Raw genomic sequence first — 13,013 nt, 5'->3', positions numbered from 1 at the left:
TTCTAATAAAGACAAGTATTGTTATGTTAATCCTATCCAATTTCTTGATTTTTCAAATTCTATTAATCATCATAAGGCCAGTTTGATTCGACTTGATAAAATTGTTTTGTATTTTTGAAAGAAATTAAAACTGACCTTTCGTGATCCTAATAAACGAATATCTTGATAAAAAGATTGGCGGCGATAATATTAATTATCAAGAGACATAATAATAAATTTAATAAAAAATGTAAAGCTCTTTGAAGACTTTGAATCATATAAAGATTTATACTGCGTGGAGACAAATCCAGGATTCAATTAAAGCGACAATTATGCAACAATATCAACACCATACATCTTTCAGAAAAAATTCAAACTAGATTGTTAAAAATCAAAGCACAAGTCGTTGGAGAGAGCAAAAATGAAACAAGTGATATCCAATTAACCTACCAAACCCATGAAATTTTCACACACTCTTAGGCTTTCAGCCTCGGACAATTTTTATCATCCTAAATATAATATGTTTATACACGAGTAAACCAAGTCTATAAAGAAAGAGAGGAAGAGCGTGCAAACACGACATAGACAAAGAGTACCACGTTAGTAGTGGCCAATGGTCGGTTGGTAATGTTCACTAGCTGCACAAACACACGTACACTCTCCCTTCCATCTCTCTTTCAATCCAAGTCTTCCTCTCTTTAGTACTCGACAAACTCTAAAGCTAAAGCAAAATTAACCCCATTACTCTCTCAATCTTTCGAAGCCAAAACAAATCAAAGACCACCACTACTACTCTATCTTTCTCTCTGATATGAGGAAACTTTGTCCAAATTTTGATCGTGAAGATGGGCTCGAGACAGTTCTCGAGGTTCCAATCCCTGAAGAAATGTTTGCTTCAAACAAGCATAGTAATAGGTCATGGCAAAACATGAAAGCCTGGATGAGGCCACACAGCGAAAGGTCCATGACAACTCTTTTTGGAGGCAAAAACACTGAGATTCAACTCTTGCTTGGTGTTGTTGGTGCTCCTTTGATCCCTCTTCAAATCCGTTGTGATCACCAGCTCATCAACTGTAACATCAAAGACCAGCCTATTGTAAGTTAATATTGAAATCCTTTAATTTTTTTATGATTATTTTTCATAATCCAATGTTAGTAGTCGTGAAGGGAATTTTTTTTTTATGGTTGTGTGGGAAGTTTATGTTTTTATCGATCTCTACATCTGTCGTACAGGAGGCATCCATGGCAAAATACATAGTGCAACAATACATAGCAGCAGTGGGAGGAGAGAGGGCTCTGAATTCTGTGGACAGCATGTATGCCATGGGGAAAGTTAAAATGGAAGCATCAGAATTTTGTGCAGGTGAAGGGAGCTTGAACAGCAATAAGGTGCTGAGAGTGAAGAATCAGAATCATGGAGGTGGAGAAATGGGAGGGTTTGTTCTATGGCAAAAAAGGCCTGATTTGTGGTGCTTGGAATTAGTGGTCTCTGGGTGCAAAATTAGTGCTGGCAGCGACGGTAAGGTTGCTTGGAGGCAAACCCCATGGCACCACTCTCATGCATCTAGAGGCCCACCTAGGCCTCTCAGACGTTTTCTCCAGGTAAGATCCCATGAATCGAGTTGTTAATATCTGATTTTTTTATGGGTACTCAGGATTTGTTTCAATGATTTTCATGGCTCTGTAATTTCTATGGGTTTTTACTGGTTGTTAATTTGCTGGATGATTCATTTTGGGGTTTCCTTAGACTTTTTCAATAAGTAGAAAAGGGCTGGCGCACGAATTTTATGTTCACTTCAATTCATCAACTCCCACCTCCCCGGGTGGGGTTCATGTCATTTGAATTTTTCTAAATTAAGAGAAAAGGCCGGGGGATGATTTTTCTGTTTTCACTTTACTGTGGGACCTAGCCCACCAAGATTTCTCAATTATCAGGCTGCTGTTTACCTCTTCGACCAAATTTTGGAAAATGGTGTTCTTAAAGTCAAAGCACCAGTGGTGTTCTTAAAGTGAATGGTATGGTTGGGCACGCAGTAAAAAAAAAAAGAAATGAGAATAAATGAAAGGGATGCCAGCTGATCTATTGAAGTTTTCAAGTCAACTTTTCTATAACTGTGGCCCAGATTGTGGATAGGTAAAATGAAGTCTGTTGTTTTTCAACCGAGCCCCTTAAAATACAGACAGGCGAGAAGCCCGTTAATGGAACTCGATCTATTTCAAGCAGTACATCCTGCATTTAATTTTAAAAAAAAATAAATATTTTCCGATTAAATCTGGCGATTTTTTAATTCAGAACATCTTGTACTCTTCTTTCTTTGTTAGTTTTTTAATTAATGGTGAAATGAACATCTTGCAATCTGCTCCTTCAGTTATATGAACATATGACCTTCCATGAAGATATTTTATATTTCTCTTTCTGTTTTCACAAATTCTCATACCTCGACTCATAACCAACAGGGTCTTGATCCAAAGTCCACAGCCAACTTATTCTCCAATTCTGTTTGCACTGGCGAGAAAGCAATCAACAATGAAGACTGTTTCGTGCTAAAACTTGAAGCTGAGCCCTCGTCACTAAGAGCAAGAAGCAGTAGCAATGTAGAAATAATTAGACACACATTATGGGGCTACTTCAGCCAACGAACGGGTCTGTTGGTCCAATTAGAAGACTCTCACCTTCTAAGGATTAAAGCTTCAGGCAATGACAGCATATTTTGGGAGACCACAATGGAGTCAACAATTCAAGACTACCGAACCATAGATGGGATTAACATAGCATATAAGGGTAGGACTTCGGTCTCATTGTTCAGGTTCGGTGAGACCTCAGAGAGTCATTCAAGGACAAGAATGGAGGAAGTTTGGGCTATTGAAGAAGTTGATTTTAACATTAAGGGATTGTCCATGGATTGCTTTTTGCCACCCAGTGACATAAAGAAAGAGGAAGAAGGTTGTGATAATGTTGTGATTAGCAATAATGCAAGATTACCATTCAAGATTCGATCAGCGTCTTCTAGGATTAATGCATCTAAGGTTGTTGCTGTCGACGACGTTCATGACTCAGATGAAAATGAAGATGAGGATGACCAACAGTAGCAAATCTGTCTTGTTCTGTAAATATCCACACAACTATATGCATTTTAATAATTTAGCAAATCTCTTCTGTTCTTGATCAAGCGGCCACACAAGACGAGCAAATGGTAGAGTGTGGCATTTTACCATTCTCTATTCATTGCATTTCGTTGGATTGTTGGGCTTGCTTACCTGCTAATTTTAGGATCACATTTTGTTTTTGAATTAAATTTCATCTTGTAAAATTTCAGGAAAAAACTTCGCTATTTTTAGCTTCTACACCCATTTTGTCCGGGAATTTTTTTGAGGTTTTATCACATCTCATCATGCCCACTTTATCATGATAAAAAAAAGAGAGAGAGAGAGCTCAAATGTATATTTTATTGTGCAAAGCTTTCCAGATATGCACTCATTTAGAGCTTTTCAAGTTCTTGTCCTTTTTGGGTACATAACTCTAACAAATGATCCATAATTGCGTGTGCAAACCCTTTTTACATTATTATTATTATTATATATCTTCGATTTAACAAATAGAGAGTGTATGTATGAGGTGGGTACATTTAGGTAATATTTGTTACTGTGATAATAGTTATTTTTTAAAGTGTTTTTTATTTGGAAATTTATTAAAATAATATTTTTTTATTTTTAAAATTTTTTAATATCATTACATTAAAACGATTCAAAAAACACAAAAAAAAATAATTTTAAGTAAAAAAAAATCAAAGTGCGCATTGCCAAATAGGTTCTTACAAGTGTAAAAAAAAAAACTAGTTCATTTATAATATTTGAATTATCTAACTTAATCTAATTTATTAAAGTCAGATGATATGGATATTATAAATAATAATGAGTAAAAAGAACTATAAAATAGATATCATTAATCGAAGAGCGAGTTAGGATTTTTGAAATCTGGTTAACTTGACCCAATCCTTGTACCATATGTTGTTTATATCTTTATTTTTTATAATCAATGAACTAAGACATTTATTTTATTTTATTTATAAATATTTTATATTCAAAATTCTTGTTGTTGGGCTCTTTCTAAATTTCTTCAACTAAACAAAAAAGAGCTTATAATATATATTTTATAGAAGGAGGGGAGTTAACGAGAATTTAAAGTGGTGTAAGTTGTGAAAAATCACACCTAATATTGGAATGACACTTACAATTCAGGCTATAGATTTACTTCTAAATACAGTCTCATAAAATTTAATAATATAGACCCAACTTGTATATATCTATAATATTCTTAAAAAAAAGAACCCAATACACCTAGCTTAGGTACAAAAGGAAAAAAAAAAACTAAATAAATCAGGCTTACAATTTGTAAAAAAAATAAAAATTGAGTTGGATGCAACAGTGAACTCGAAACCAACTCAACAACTATATCCATTAACACGCTACATATTAGTGAACCCCAACTATTGAATCAAGCATACAAATAATGTTTATATTGTTAAAAAAGTCGAAAGTTGTGGAGATCTAAAAATACCCTTCTTCCCTGGGCTTTGTTTTCTTATGGTTTTGTTTGGACTTTGAAGTCTGAATGCAACATAAGTAAATGGGCCTCGAGTCCGCCATCCGAGGAGGAAAGCCATTAACGGCATCATATCAAGCCATCTCCACTCCGAAGCCCACATAATTCAACGGCATCTCGTTTTCCAAAGTCAAATAATCACAGCGCGCCTCTCCAGGTGCTTTTTGATGCCGTTTTGTTGCTCCGGTCAATTAGCTTGGCCATTACCTTAATGGGCCGAATACCACATCTTTCTTCCATGGATGTTTTTAAGAAATCCGAGCTTTTACTGGGTTAACTGGAATTTGCAGGAGAGGGAATCCCCAACTCTTCAAGCTTTATCTTTAGCATTTCGATGGGAATTCTCTACCTGCTTAATTATATTGAAGGCAGAGAAGTGCAGGGGATAAAAGTCAGTGCCACATGTAGCACCACAATTTATAGCTACTTAGTTTGTAAATTTTTTTATTTTTTTATATCAAAAATAATTTTTAAAAAATAAAAATATTATTTTAATTTATTTTTAAATAAAAAATATTTTGAAAAATAATTTTTAATAAACTGACAGCAAAATTATCAAACATCCTCTAAAATAGACCTCTATTATACTCCAAACATCCTCGGATTGGTAAATTATTTAATAATCTCCGGTATAGAATATTATTAATTAGTTATAACACTCACGGGACTATAAGAAACTAGAAGAGTTAATTAACTTAAGCAACTACGGTTAAATTGGCCCAGCTACCTGCGATTAAAAAAAAAAACACTTCAGCAACCAATGAATTAGGAACTTCCATAGTTCCATTCCATTTATAATCACAGCCCTTGCAGTTTCATTTGCACAGAGTAATTTCCTAGACATGGTTAGAAGCAATATGGAAAACAAGCCTGATCCTGCTCCTTCTCACCTATTAATCTTCCATTTCCCTGCCCAAGGTCATATCAATTACATGCTTAAGCTAGCCGAGCTTCTTGCATTTTCTGGTCTAAACGTCACCTTTCTCAACTCTGAGTACAACCATGAACGTCTAGTCCGATACACTGATATTGAAGCCCGTTTTTCTCAGCAACCTGGATTCCACCTCCGCTCTATATCCTATGGTCTCCTGTTCCTCGAGATCGGAGCTAGGAATTTTTACTGTCATGGAATATTAAATAAATATATAAATCTTTTTTTAAATCAATTATTTATTTGTGTATATAAATTTTTAAAGTTAATAGTAAAGTTTTAATTCAAATACACTACCTAAAATATTAAAAAATAAATTTGAAAGTACATAAAATTGAAATGAAAGTAAAAATAAATTCACTATTGAAGTTACATCCTTTGATGTTTTGTGGAATATAATTCATCTATAATCGAATCTGAATCGATATTGTAATAATCCCTCAACCGGGATAAAATAACAATCTCATGTCAACTGGAAAACAAAGTAATTAAATTTTTTTCCTCTCTCAATTTCTCCTTTCTTCACTTGATTCTTCCTTATATTAGTGTTTTATAAGTTAGACTTTGCAAGTTTACAAGGTTATTCTCTCCCTATTTTTATGTTTTTCCCTACATTTTTTTTTAATGTTTTCCCTTACTTTTCTATCTCTCTCTCGCATTTTCTTTTCTTTCTTTGCCTATTATGCTTCTATCCAGTCGACAACATCTAAAAGGAAGAAAGAGCTGATTTATTTTATTTTTTAAAGGGAAATAGTCATTTTATTCTTAATGAGTCGTTTTGCTTTTATTTGACAGTTTTTTTTTGTTAATACTCCCAAACTCCGTTCATTCTAAAATTTCAACCAGATTTTATTCGATATATTTTAAGATCCCTCGTAAAATTTCAATTCAATCTGATGGTCGGATTGAAAATTATGTCCAATAACTTAAAACTAGTCAAATTATGTTTTTTCATTAAATTTCCGAATTTTTCTAAAAATTCTAAAATTTAAACCTAAGCTAAAATATCATATTAGAATGCTTCACGTTCATAATTTTTTAATAACTCAATTGAGAATTATGAATTTTTTTATATAAAACTAATAAGAAAATATTGATAAAATATAAGTATAACCCACCCAAACCTTTACCTGCTTGTCTCTCCTCTTGCTATTTTGTCAAAAAAAAAATAAAAAAATGCTGGCTATTCTTTGTCTTGGTTGCTGTACTAGCAGCCTTCTTTGATTTTCTCACAAGCTGGCATACTTTTTTCTTTGATAATGACAGCCATCCTCTTTTAAAGGATGGGCTGCAGAGGCTGTTTTGTCAGACGGTACAGTCTATTAATGATTGTTACACGTTAATGGCAACAATTCTAACAAATATCTATTTCGGTTACATTGGTTTGCAATTGACAGATCCATGTACTACCGGACGTTAATTTTTTAACCATGAAGTGATTATTTTTTAATTCGCATATTTGAAAAATATATTATTAAAGTACATTGAGAGTCCTTGGATATCTTACTGCAATACATACAAAGATACGTTACGTATGGAGTAGCAAGCGAGCAAACTTCCTGCACTGCCATTCAGAACTAGCTTCCTACGAGCAAAAATGGAAAACAGGTCGAATCCTCCCCCTCATGTCCTAATCTTTCCTCTCCCTTGCCAAGGCCATGTCAACTCCATGCTCAAGCTAGCCGAGCTTCTAAGTCTCGCCGGAATTAACATTACCTTCCTAAATTCCGAGCACAACCATGAGCTTCTAGCCCGTTATACGAATATTGAAGATCGTTTTACGAAATATCCTGGGTTCCAATTCCAGACCATAGCTGATGGCCTGCCTGTAGATCACCCGCGCTCAGGTGGCAAGCTCATGGAGCTTTTTGAAGCGATGAAGTTGGTTACAAAGCCAGTCTTTAAAAAGATTTTGCTTGAGACTAAGCCGCCAGTTAACTGTATTATAGGAGATGGGATTCTTGGATTTGTTGGTGATGTTGCCATTGAGGTTGGAGTTCCTTTTATTTATTTTCGTACCGTTAGTGCCTGTTCCTTCTGGGCTTATTTTTCGATTTTTGACATCATTGAAGGTGGTCAACTTCCCATCAGAGGTATTAGTACTCCATCTAACTTTCGTTCATTAACAAGTGTTTGTTGCTTTGTTTTCTGCCCCTAATTCATATATTTTGGACATGTTTTTTTTTCTTGGGTGCAACGTGTTCTTATCGAGTTCTTGTCTGCCCTTAGAGCTTCGTAGATAACTGAGAGTCTACTGTTTTTTAGTTTAAGGAGGAGTACCAAATTTGGTGTTTGTTGAGACTGCAGGAAATGAAGATATGGACCGTCTCATAACCAAAGTACCGGGGATGGAAACTTTTCTCAGGTGCCGAGATCTCCCTAGTTTTTGCCGAGTCAGTGACATGACACACCCGAATCTCTTACTGGTCATGAATGAGACACGACAGTCCCCTCGAGCAAAAGCACTCATACTCAACACATTCGAAGACCTTGAAGGGCCACTAATGTCTCAAATCCGAACTCATTGCCCCGAGATCTACAGCATTGGACCTCTCCACGAGCACTTACAAGCAAAGCTCAGCGCGAAGAACGAAAAATCGTGTCAATCCTCCAACAGTCTGAGGGAAATTGACAGGAGCTGTATGACATGGCTAGATAATCAACCTGAGAAATCAGTGCTCTATGTTAGCTTTGGCAGCTTCACAGTGATGACTAGACACCAGTTGTTGGAGTTCTGGTATGGTCTTGTTAGTAGCAAGAAGCGGTTCTTGTGGGTTATAAGACCTGATTCTATTGCCACGAAAGATGGTGAATTTGAAAAAATTCCTGTGGAGGTTGAGGAGGGGACTAAGGAAAGAGGGTTTATTGCGGGGTGGGTGCCACAAGAGGAGGTTTTGGCACACAAGGCAATTGCTGGGTTTTTGACACACAGTGGATGGAACTCAACTTTGGAGAGTATAGTGGCTGGAGTGCCTATGATTTGCTGGCCTTATTTTGCTGACCAGCAGGTGAATAGTAGGTTTGTGGGTGAAGTCTGGAAGCTAGGGTTGGACATGAAGGACCAGTGCGATAGAGAGATCGTTGAAAAGATGGTGAATGACCTGATGGTGGAGAGGAGGGAGGAGTTTGTGAGATCGGCGACTAGGATGGCAGAGTTGTCTAGAAAGAGTGTCAGAGAAGGTGGGTCCTCTTATTGTAATCTGAACCGTTTGATTGAGGATATAAGGACGATGAGTGTGCGAGTACATGATATCTGAGATAGAGGTGTAAGATATTGCTTGCACTTACCATTTCACTGCGGTTTGCTTCGGATTTCCTTGATTTCATGAATAAAATTAGCAGACAATAATAAACCATGTCTTTCTTGGCATTGATAAATTAATTTAGTTCTGATTTGGACATTTATTGAATAAAGAGATTGAATATTTCTACTGATCATTTCAGCCAATACTGTATAGAAAGAAGCGATCAGGTCATTCTAATAGGCGCTAACCAGGAAGAACATTTGGCACCAGCAGGCTGCAGGCTCAAGGTCTAGGAAGAACATGTATTTTAATTTTGTGCAGCCATCACTCATAAATCACAATCTAATATAGGAATACGACAGGGATGGTGAGAATGATGTATCTCCGTGAATCATACGGAATTGTCTCTCTAGATAGATGTGGACAGAAATTTTGTGTCACGAAATGATTTGTCTACTTAAAAATAATTTTTTTTTAATAAATATAAATAATTTTAAAAAAATAAAATAGATGCGATAAATATATCAGATCTTAATAATTAACTAAATTCAAGTAAGTCGGGTCTAATAAATATATCATATCCAAAAAAATTGAACTGAACAACTAATCAGGTTCAAAATAACGTGAAACCAGTAAACATGTTAGATTTATGAGACTTTGATTTGGCAGTCAGTTAAGCTAAAGACATAATAGATATGACAAACACGTCAGATCCTAAATAACCTGGATTTGACAGTCAATCAAGTATAAGATAACGTGGATCTGACAGATATGTTATACTCAAAGCACTCGGACTTAGTAGGCAGTCAAGCCAAGAATAACATAGATCTGGCACACATGTCAGACCAAGAGAACTCAAACTTGGTAGTCAACCAAGTCCACGGCACCTGAGTCTAACAAACATGTCAAACATCAAGTACCCGAACTTGGTAGTCAGCCGAGCCCAGAGTAACATGAGTCTATCAAACATACCAAACCCAAGGTATTTGAATTCAACCATTACCAAGCTCTAAGCCTATATGCATAACCCTAAAATAAAAGTATTGAAGACATGAATAAACCATCATGTATCTCATTTTAGAATAATCATTCATATTGAGGTAATGATTTCTTCGCATTCATAGGTGCATACAATGTCTATTAAGGGATTTGTTATACTTATTATCTCATCAATGATATGTAAGAGATATTTGTCGACATAAGAAGTCTTTTCAGTCCTTCCCTTTTCTAAAAACAATAAGATTCAGGGGGTATAAATATCATCTGAACCATTCATGTCTATATTCAAAACTTTTTATCTCTTAAAATAAATATATATAGATTTCAAGGCATTAACTACCTTAAAATTTAAGAATAAACATTTTTATTCCTTCAATTTAAAGCTCTTTTAAGTTATTTATTATTTTTCTCATAAATATACTGATTTTATCATCGAAAGATCTTAAGTAACTTCGACTTAGATTGTTTTTTGTAGGTACTAAAGTCTTGACCGCTGGCTTGAAATTTCTTAAACTAAAAAGAAAAAATCCAAGTTCTTGAATATATTATTAATTAACCACTATCTCAAATTCTAAATAACTTATTATTTACGTATTTTGAGATATCATCATAAATATTCATGGATGTAATTTTTATCAAGTATTTTTTTTTCTTTTATTGTCTTTTTATATGTCAGCCAAAGAATTTAAAATTAATGCCACGTCACCTCTTTTACCTTTTTAATATATTTTTTGTCACAACAAAATTAGTGGGATTTTCCTATGATACGTGGCTATTTTTTAAGTGGCCATTTTTTTCCTGCACTCTAGTGATAGGAGTAGTTGGAAATGAATTGTTTGAATTCGGAATTCATGCACATTAAAATTTGAAAAGGATATGCCAACGACCAATTTAAATTCCTGTCACATGGAACATGGAGTTCTGTCACGAGATAAGCAGAGTGGTAGGTCCTGGATCAGCTGGAACTAAAAAACACACACAATATATATATACATTTTTTTTTTACAACCTCTATCTAGTTAGTGTTTTTACTATTAAAGTACACAATACTTTTTAAAATTATTTTTTGTAAATATGTAGCATTGCTTGGCCTAAAATTCGATGCTGGTTCTAGATAGCTGTATTTGTTAACTCGCAAGCTTCGGAATCAGACTGAATTTATAAAAAATAAAAAAAGTTAACTAGATAAAATCTGGTAAAAAATCTTATTATAACTCATTAATTATTTATTTTTTAAATTAAAACGATGTGGTTTTGATTTATAAAAAAAATTAGAATTAACCTGGATCTTGAGTCGGATCAATCACCAAGCCGGGCTTAAAAATATTATATCAAAACAATAAAAAGATATTTTTTTTATTTGAAAGGGTGGATAAGCTGTAATTTTTTTTTAAAAAAATTGTTTTAAAATTTTATGTTGTATTTTTAAATTATTTTTTTATATTAAAAATAAAAAAATATCATTTTAATATATTCTAAATAATAAAAAATATATTAAAATAATATTTTTTTATTTTTTTTAAAATTATTTTTAATATAAATACATAAAAATATAAAAAAAAATTCAAAATTTAAGACACCACGTTCCCAAGCTCATCACCGGTCTTTTAAACTTTGGATGGCTGGAGATCTCCCACAGGCTCTGCCAACTGGGATTCTGGTATCAAAACGAATAGCAGCAATATTAGTTGAGGTGCGCGTAAACTGGCCCGGACACCCATATTAAACTAAAAAAAAATATTACAAGAAGAAGGTCGAAATATCCACCAAATGCACCTAAATGGCTAAATCAGTGAACAAATCTGATAAAAATATTGAATTTAAAGGTTTGATTATGATACCAAAAAATATGGATTAATCCGAAAAGAATTCAAAAAATTAAAAATCAAATTATAAAAATAGAAATTTGAAGAATCTATTTTTAAAATTTAACTTCAACCGATACTTATCAACTCGATGATATAACACGTGATTGACAATTTAATTAGATATTATAACATCTTATATTATTTATTGAGACATCTACTTTTTAGTTTTTGTTTTTTAATGGCATATTGTATTTTAAAGTTTTTTTTTTTAATATCTTAGTTCAAATGTCTGAATTTTGATGGATTGATTAAATTTTTGAACAAATAACTAAAAAATTCAGTCATTGAGTGATCAGTAACTAGTAAATACAAATTATTTGTTTTTTTATATAACTCTTTATTCCACTTTGTTTTAAGAGAATCTAGAGTCATGAATCTTGATGGATTCGTTAAACTTTCAGAACAAATGATTGAAAATATCAGTTATCGAGTGATAGTAACTAATAAATACAAATTATTTGATTTTTTAGAAATAAATTTGTTATCCACTTTATTTTTATGAAAATCTAACCACATTTTTCATATTTTCTTAAAATAGAATATATTGTGTTGCTATAAAATCTATTCATGCTGTTTTTTTTTTTATTAATATTTGTTTTAAAATTGAATAACAACTATTTTAAAGTGAAAATGAATAATACAGTAAATCTTCACGTTATAAAAAAAGAAAAGCGGGTGCTGAAAGAAAAGGATATGTAAAATCGCATCCAACGAAATTCAATCAATAGTTAACTACCCATTAATATATGAACTTCAATTTTAACCGGTAACCAAACACAGACTAAAGCATCAAAAACATGGTTTTCCAATCGACGGCCCTACGCAATGACGCCGGAAATCAGCTCCGGCCACATTCCCATCCAGCACCTAAGTTTTTTACGATCTTTTTAGAGGAAGAAACGAGAAAGACCTGCATGGGCTAGATAAATGATTTGCTCACAGATGAATCGAGGGTGGTCCAAAAATGTCTCCTTTCAATTTATACTGGATTCATGACCCAAAGTTTAGAAAACCTTCTTGATATTATTGGGCCGAGACCCATCCAATAAAAATATTAAAAATGTTTGCCTATACAGTCCAAGTTGCCTGTAATAATCGTCCCTCCTCTTTTTCAAACATGAGAAAAATACATTGAATTGGATGTTTCTATTTCAATTATGGTCTGCTTATATTTAATTACAATAGTAATTTAAAGCAGGTACCAGCTAGAGATCTTTATTTCTTTTTCTTTTTTTTTTAAATCTTCCGTTCCTTAATTTAGTTAGTTTTGTATACTTGTTTAATCTTCATTCATATCCTTTTTTTCCTCTTGAATTCTGGCCTCTGATATTGAAATATCCGGTTCTGCCATGAGAAAACAAAAGAAATACATCCTTGCCGGCCATAGC

At 33.6% G+C, this 13,013-nt stretch overlaps 2 protein-coding genes across 2 annotated transcripts; both read left to right on the top strand.

Annotated features, from left to right (window-relative positions):
* Nucleotides 1-410: 410 nt before the first annotated feature.
* Nucleotides 411-3,326, top strand: LOC7487995 (uncharacterized). The gene is made up of 3 exons (XM_002312097.4): nucleotides 411-1,075; nucleotides 1,213-1,581; nucleotides 2,437-3,326. Exons 1-3 carry the CDS (start codon nucleotides 791-793, stop codon nucleotides 3,067-3,069), a joined length of 1,287 nt encoding a protein of 428 aa, XP_002312133.1. The 5' UTR covers nucleotides 411-790; the 3' UTR covers nucleotides 3,070-3,326.
* Nucleotides 3,327-7,000: 3,674 nt separating this feature from the next.
* LOC18101406 (7-deoxyloganetic acid glucosyl transferase) lies at nucleotides 7,001-8,948 on the top strand. Its single transcript, XM_006379553.3, has 2 exons — nucleotides 7,001-7,606; nucleotides 7,821-8,948. Exons 1-2 carry the CDS (start codon nucleotides 7,111-7,113, stop codon nucleotides 8,768-8,770), a joined length of 1,446 nt encoding a protein of 481 aa, XP_006379615.1. The 5' UTR covers nucleotides 7,001-7,110; the 3' UTR covers nucleotides 8,771-8,948.
* Nucleotides 8,949-13,013: the final 4,065 nt, after the last annotated feature.

The sequence above is a fragment of the Populus trichocarpa genome, chromosome 8, assembly GCF_000002775.5.
Source record: "Populus trichocarpa isolate Nisqually-1 chromosome 8, P.trichocarpa_v4.1, whole genome shotgun sequence".
NCBI classification, from domain to species: Eukaryota; Viridiplantae; Streptophyta; class Magnoliopsida; order Malpighiales; family Salicaceae; genus Populus; species Populus trichocarpa.
The sequence above is the reverse complement of the archived record's forward strand: the minus strand, read 5'-3'. Positions and strand labels throughout refer to the sequence as shown.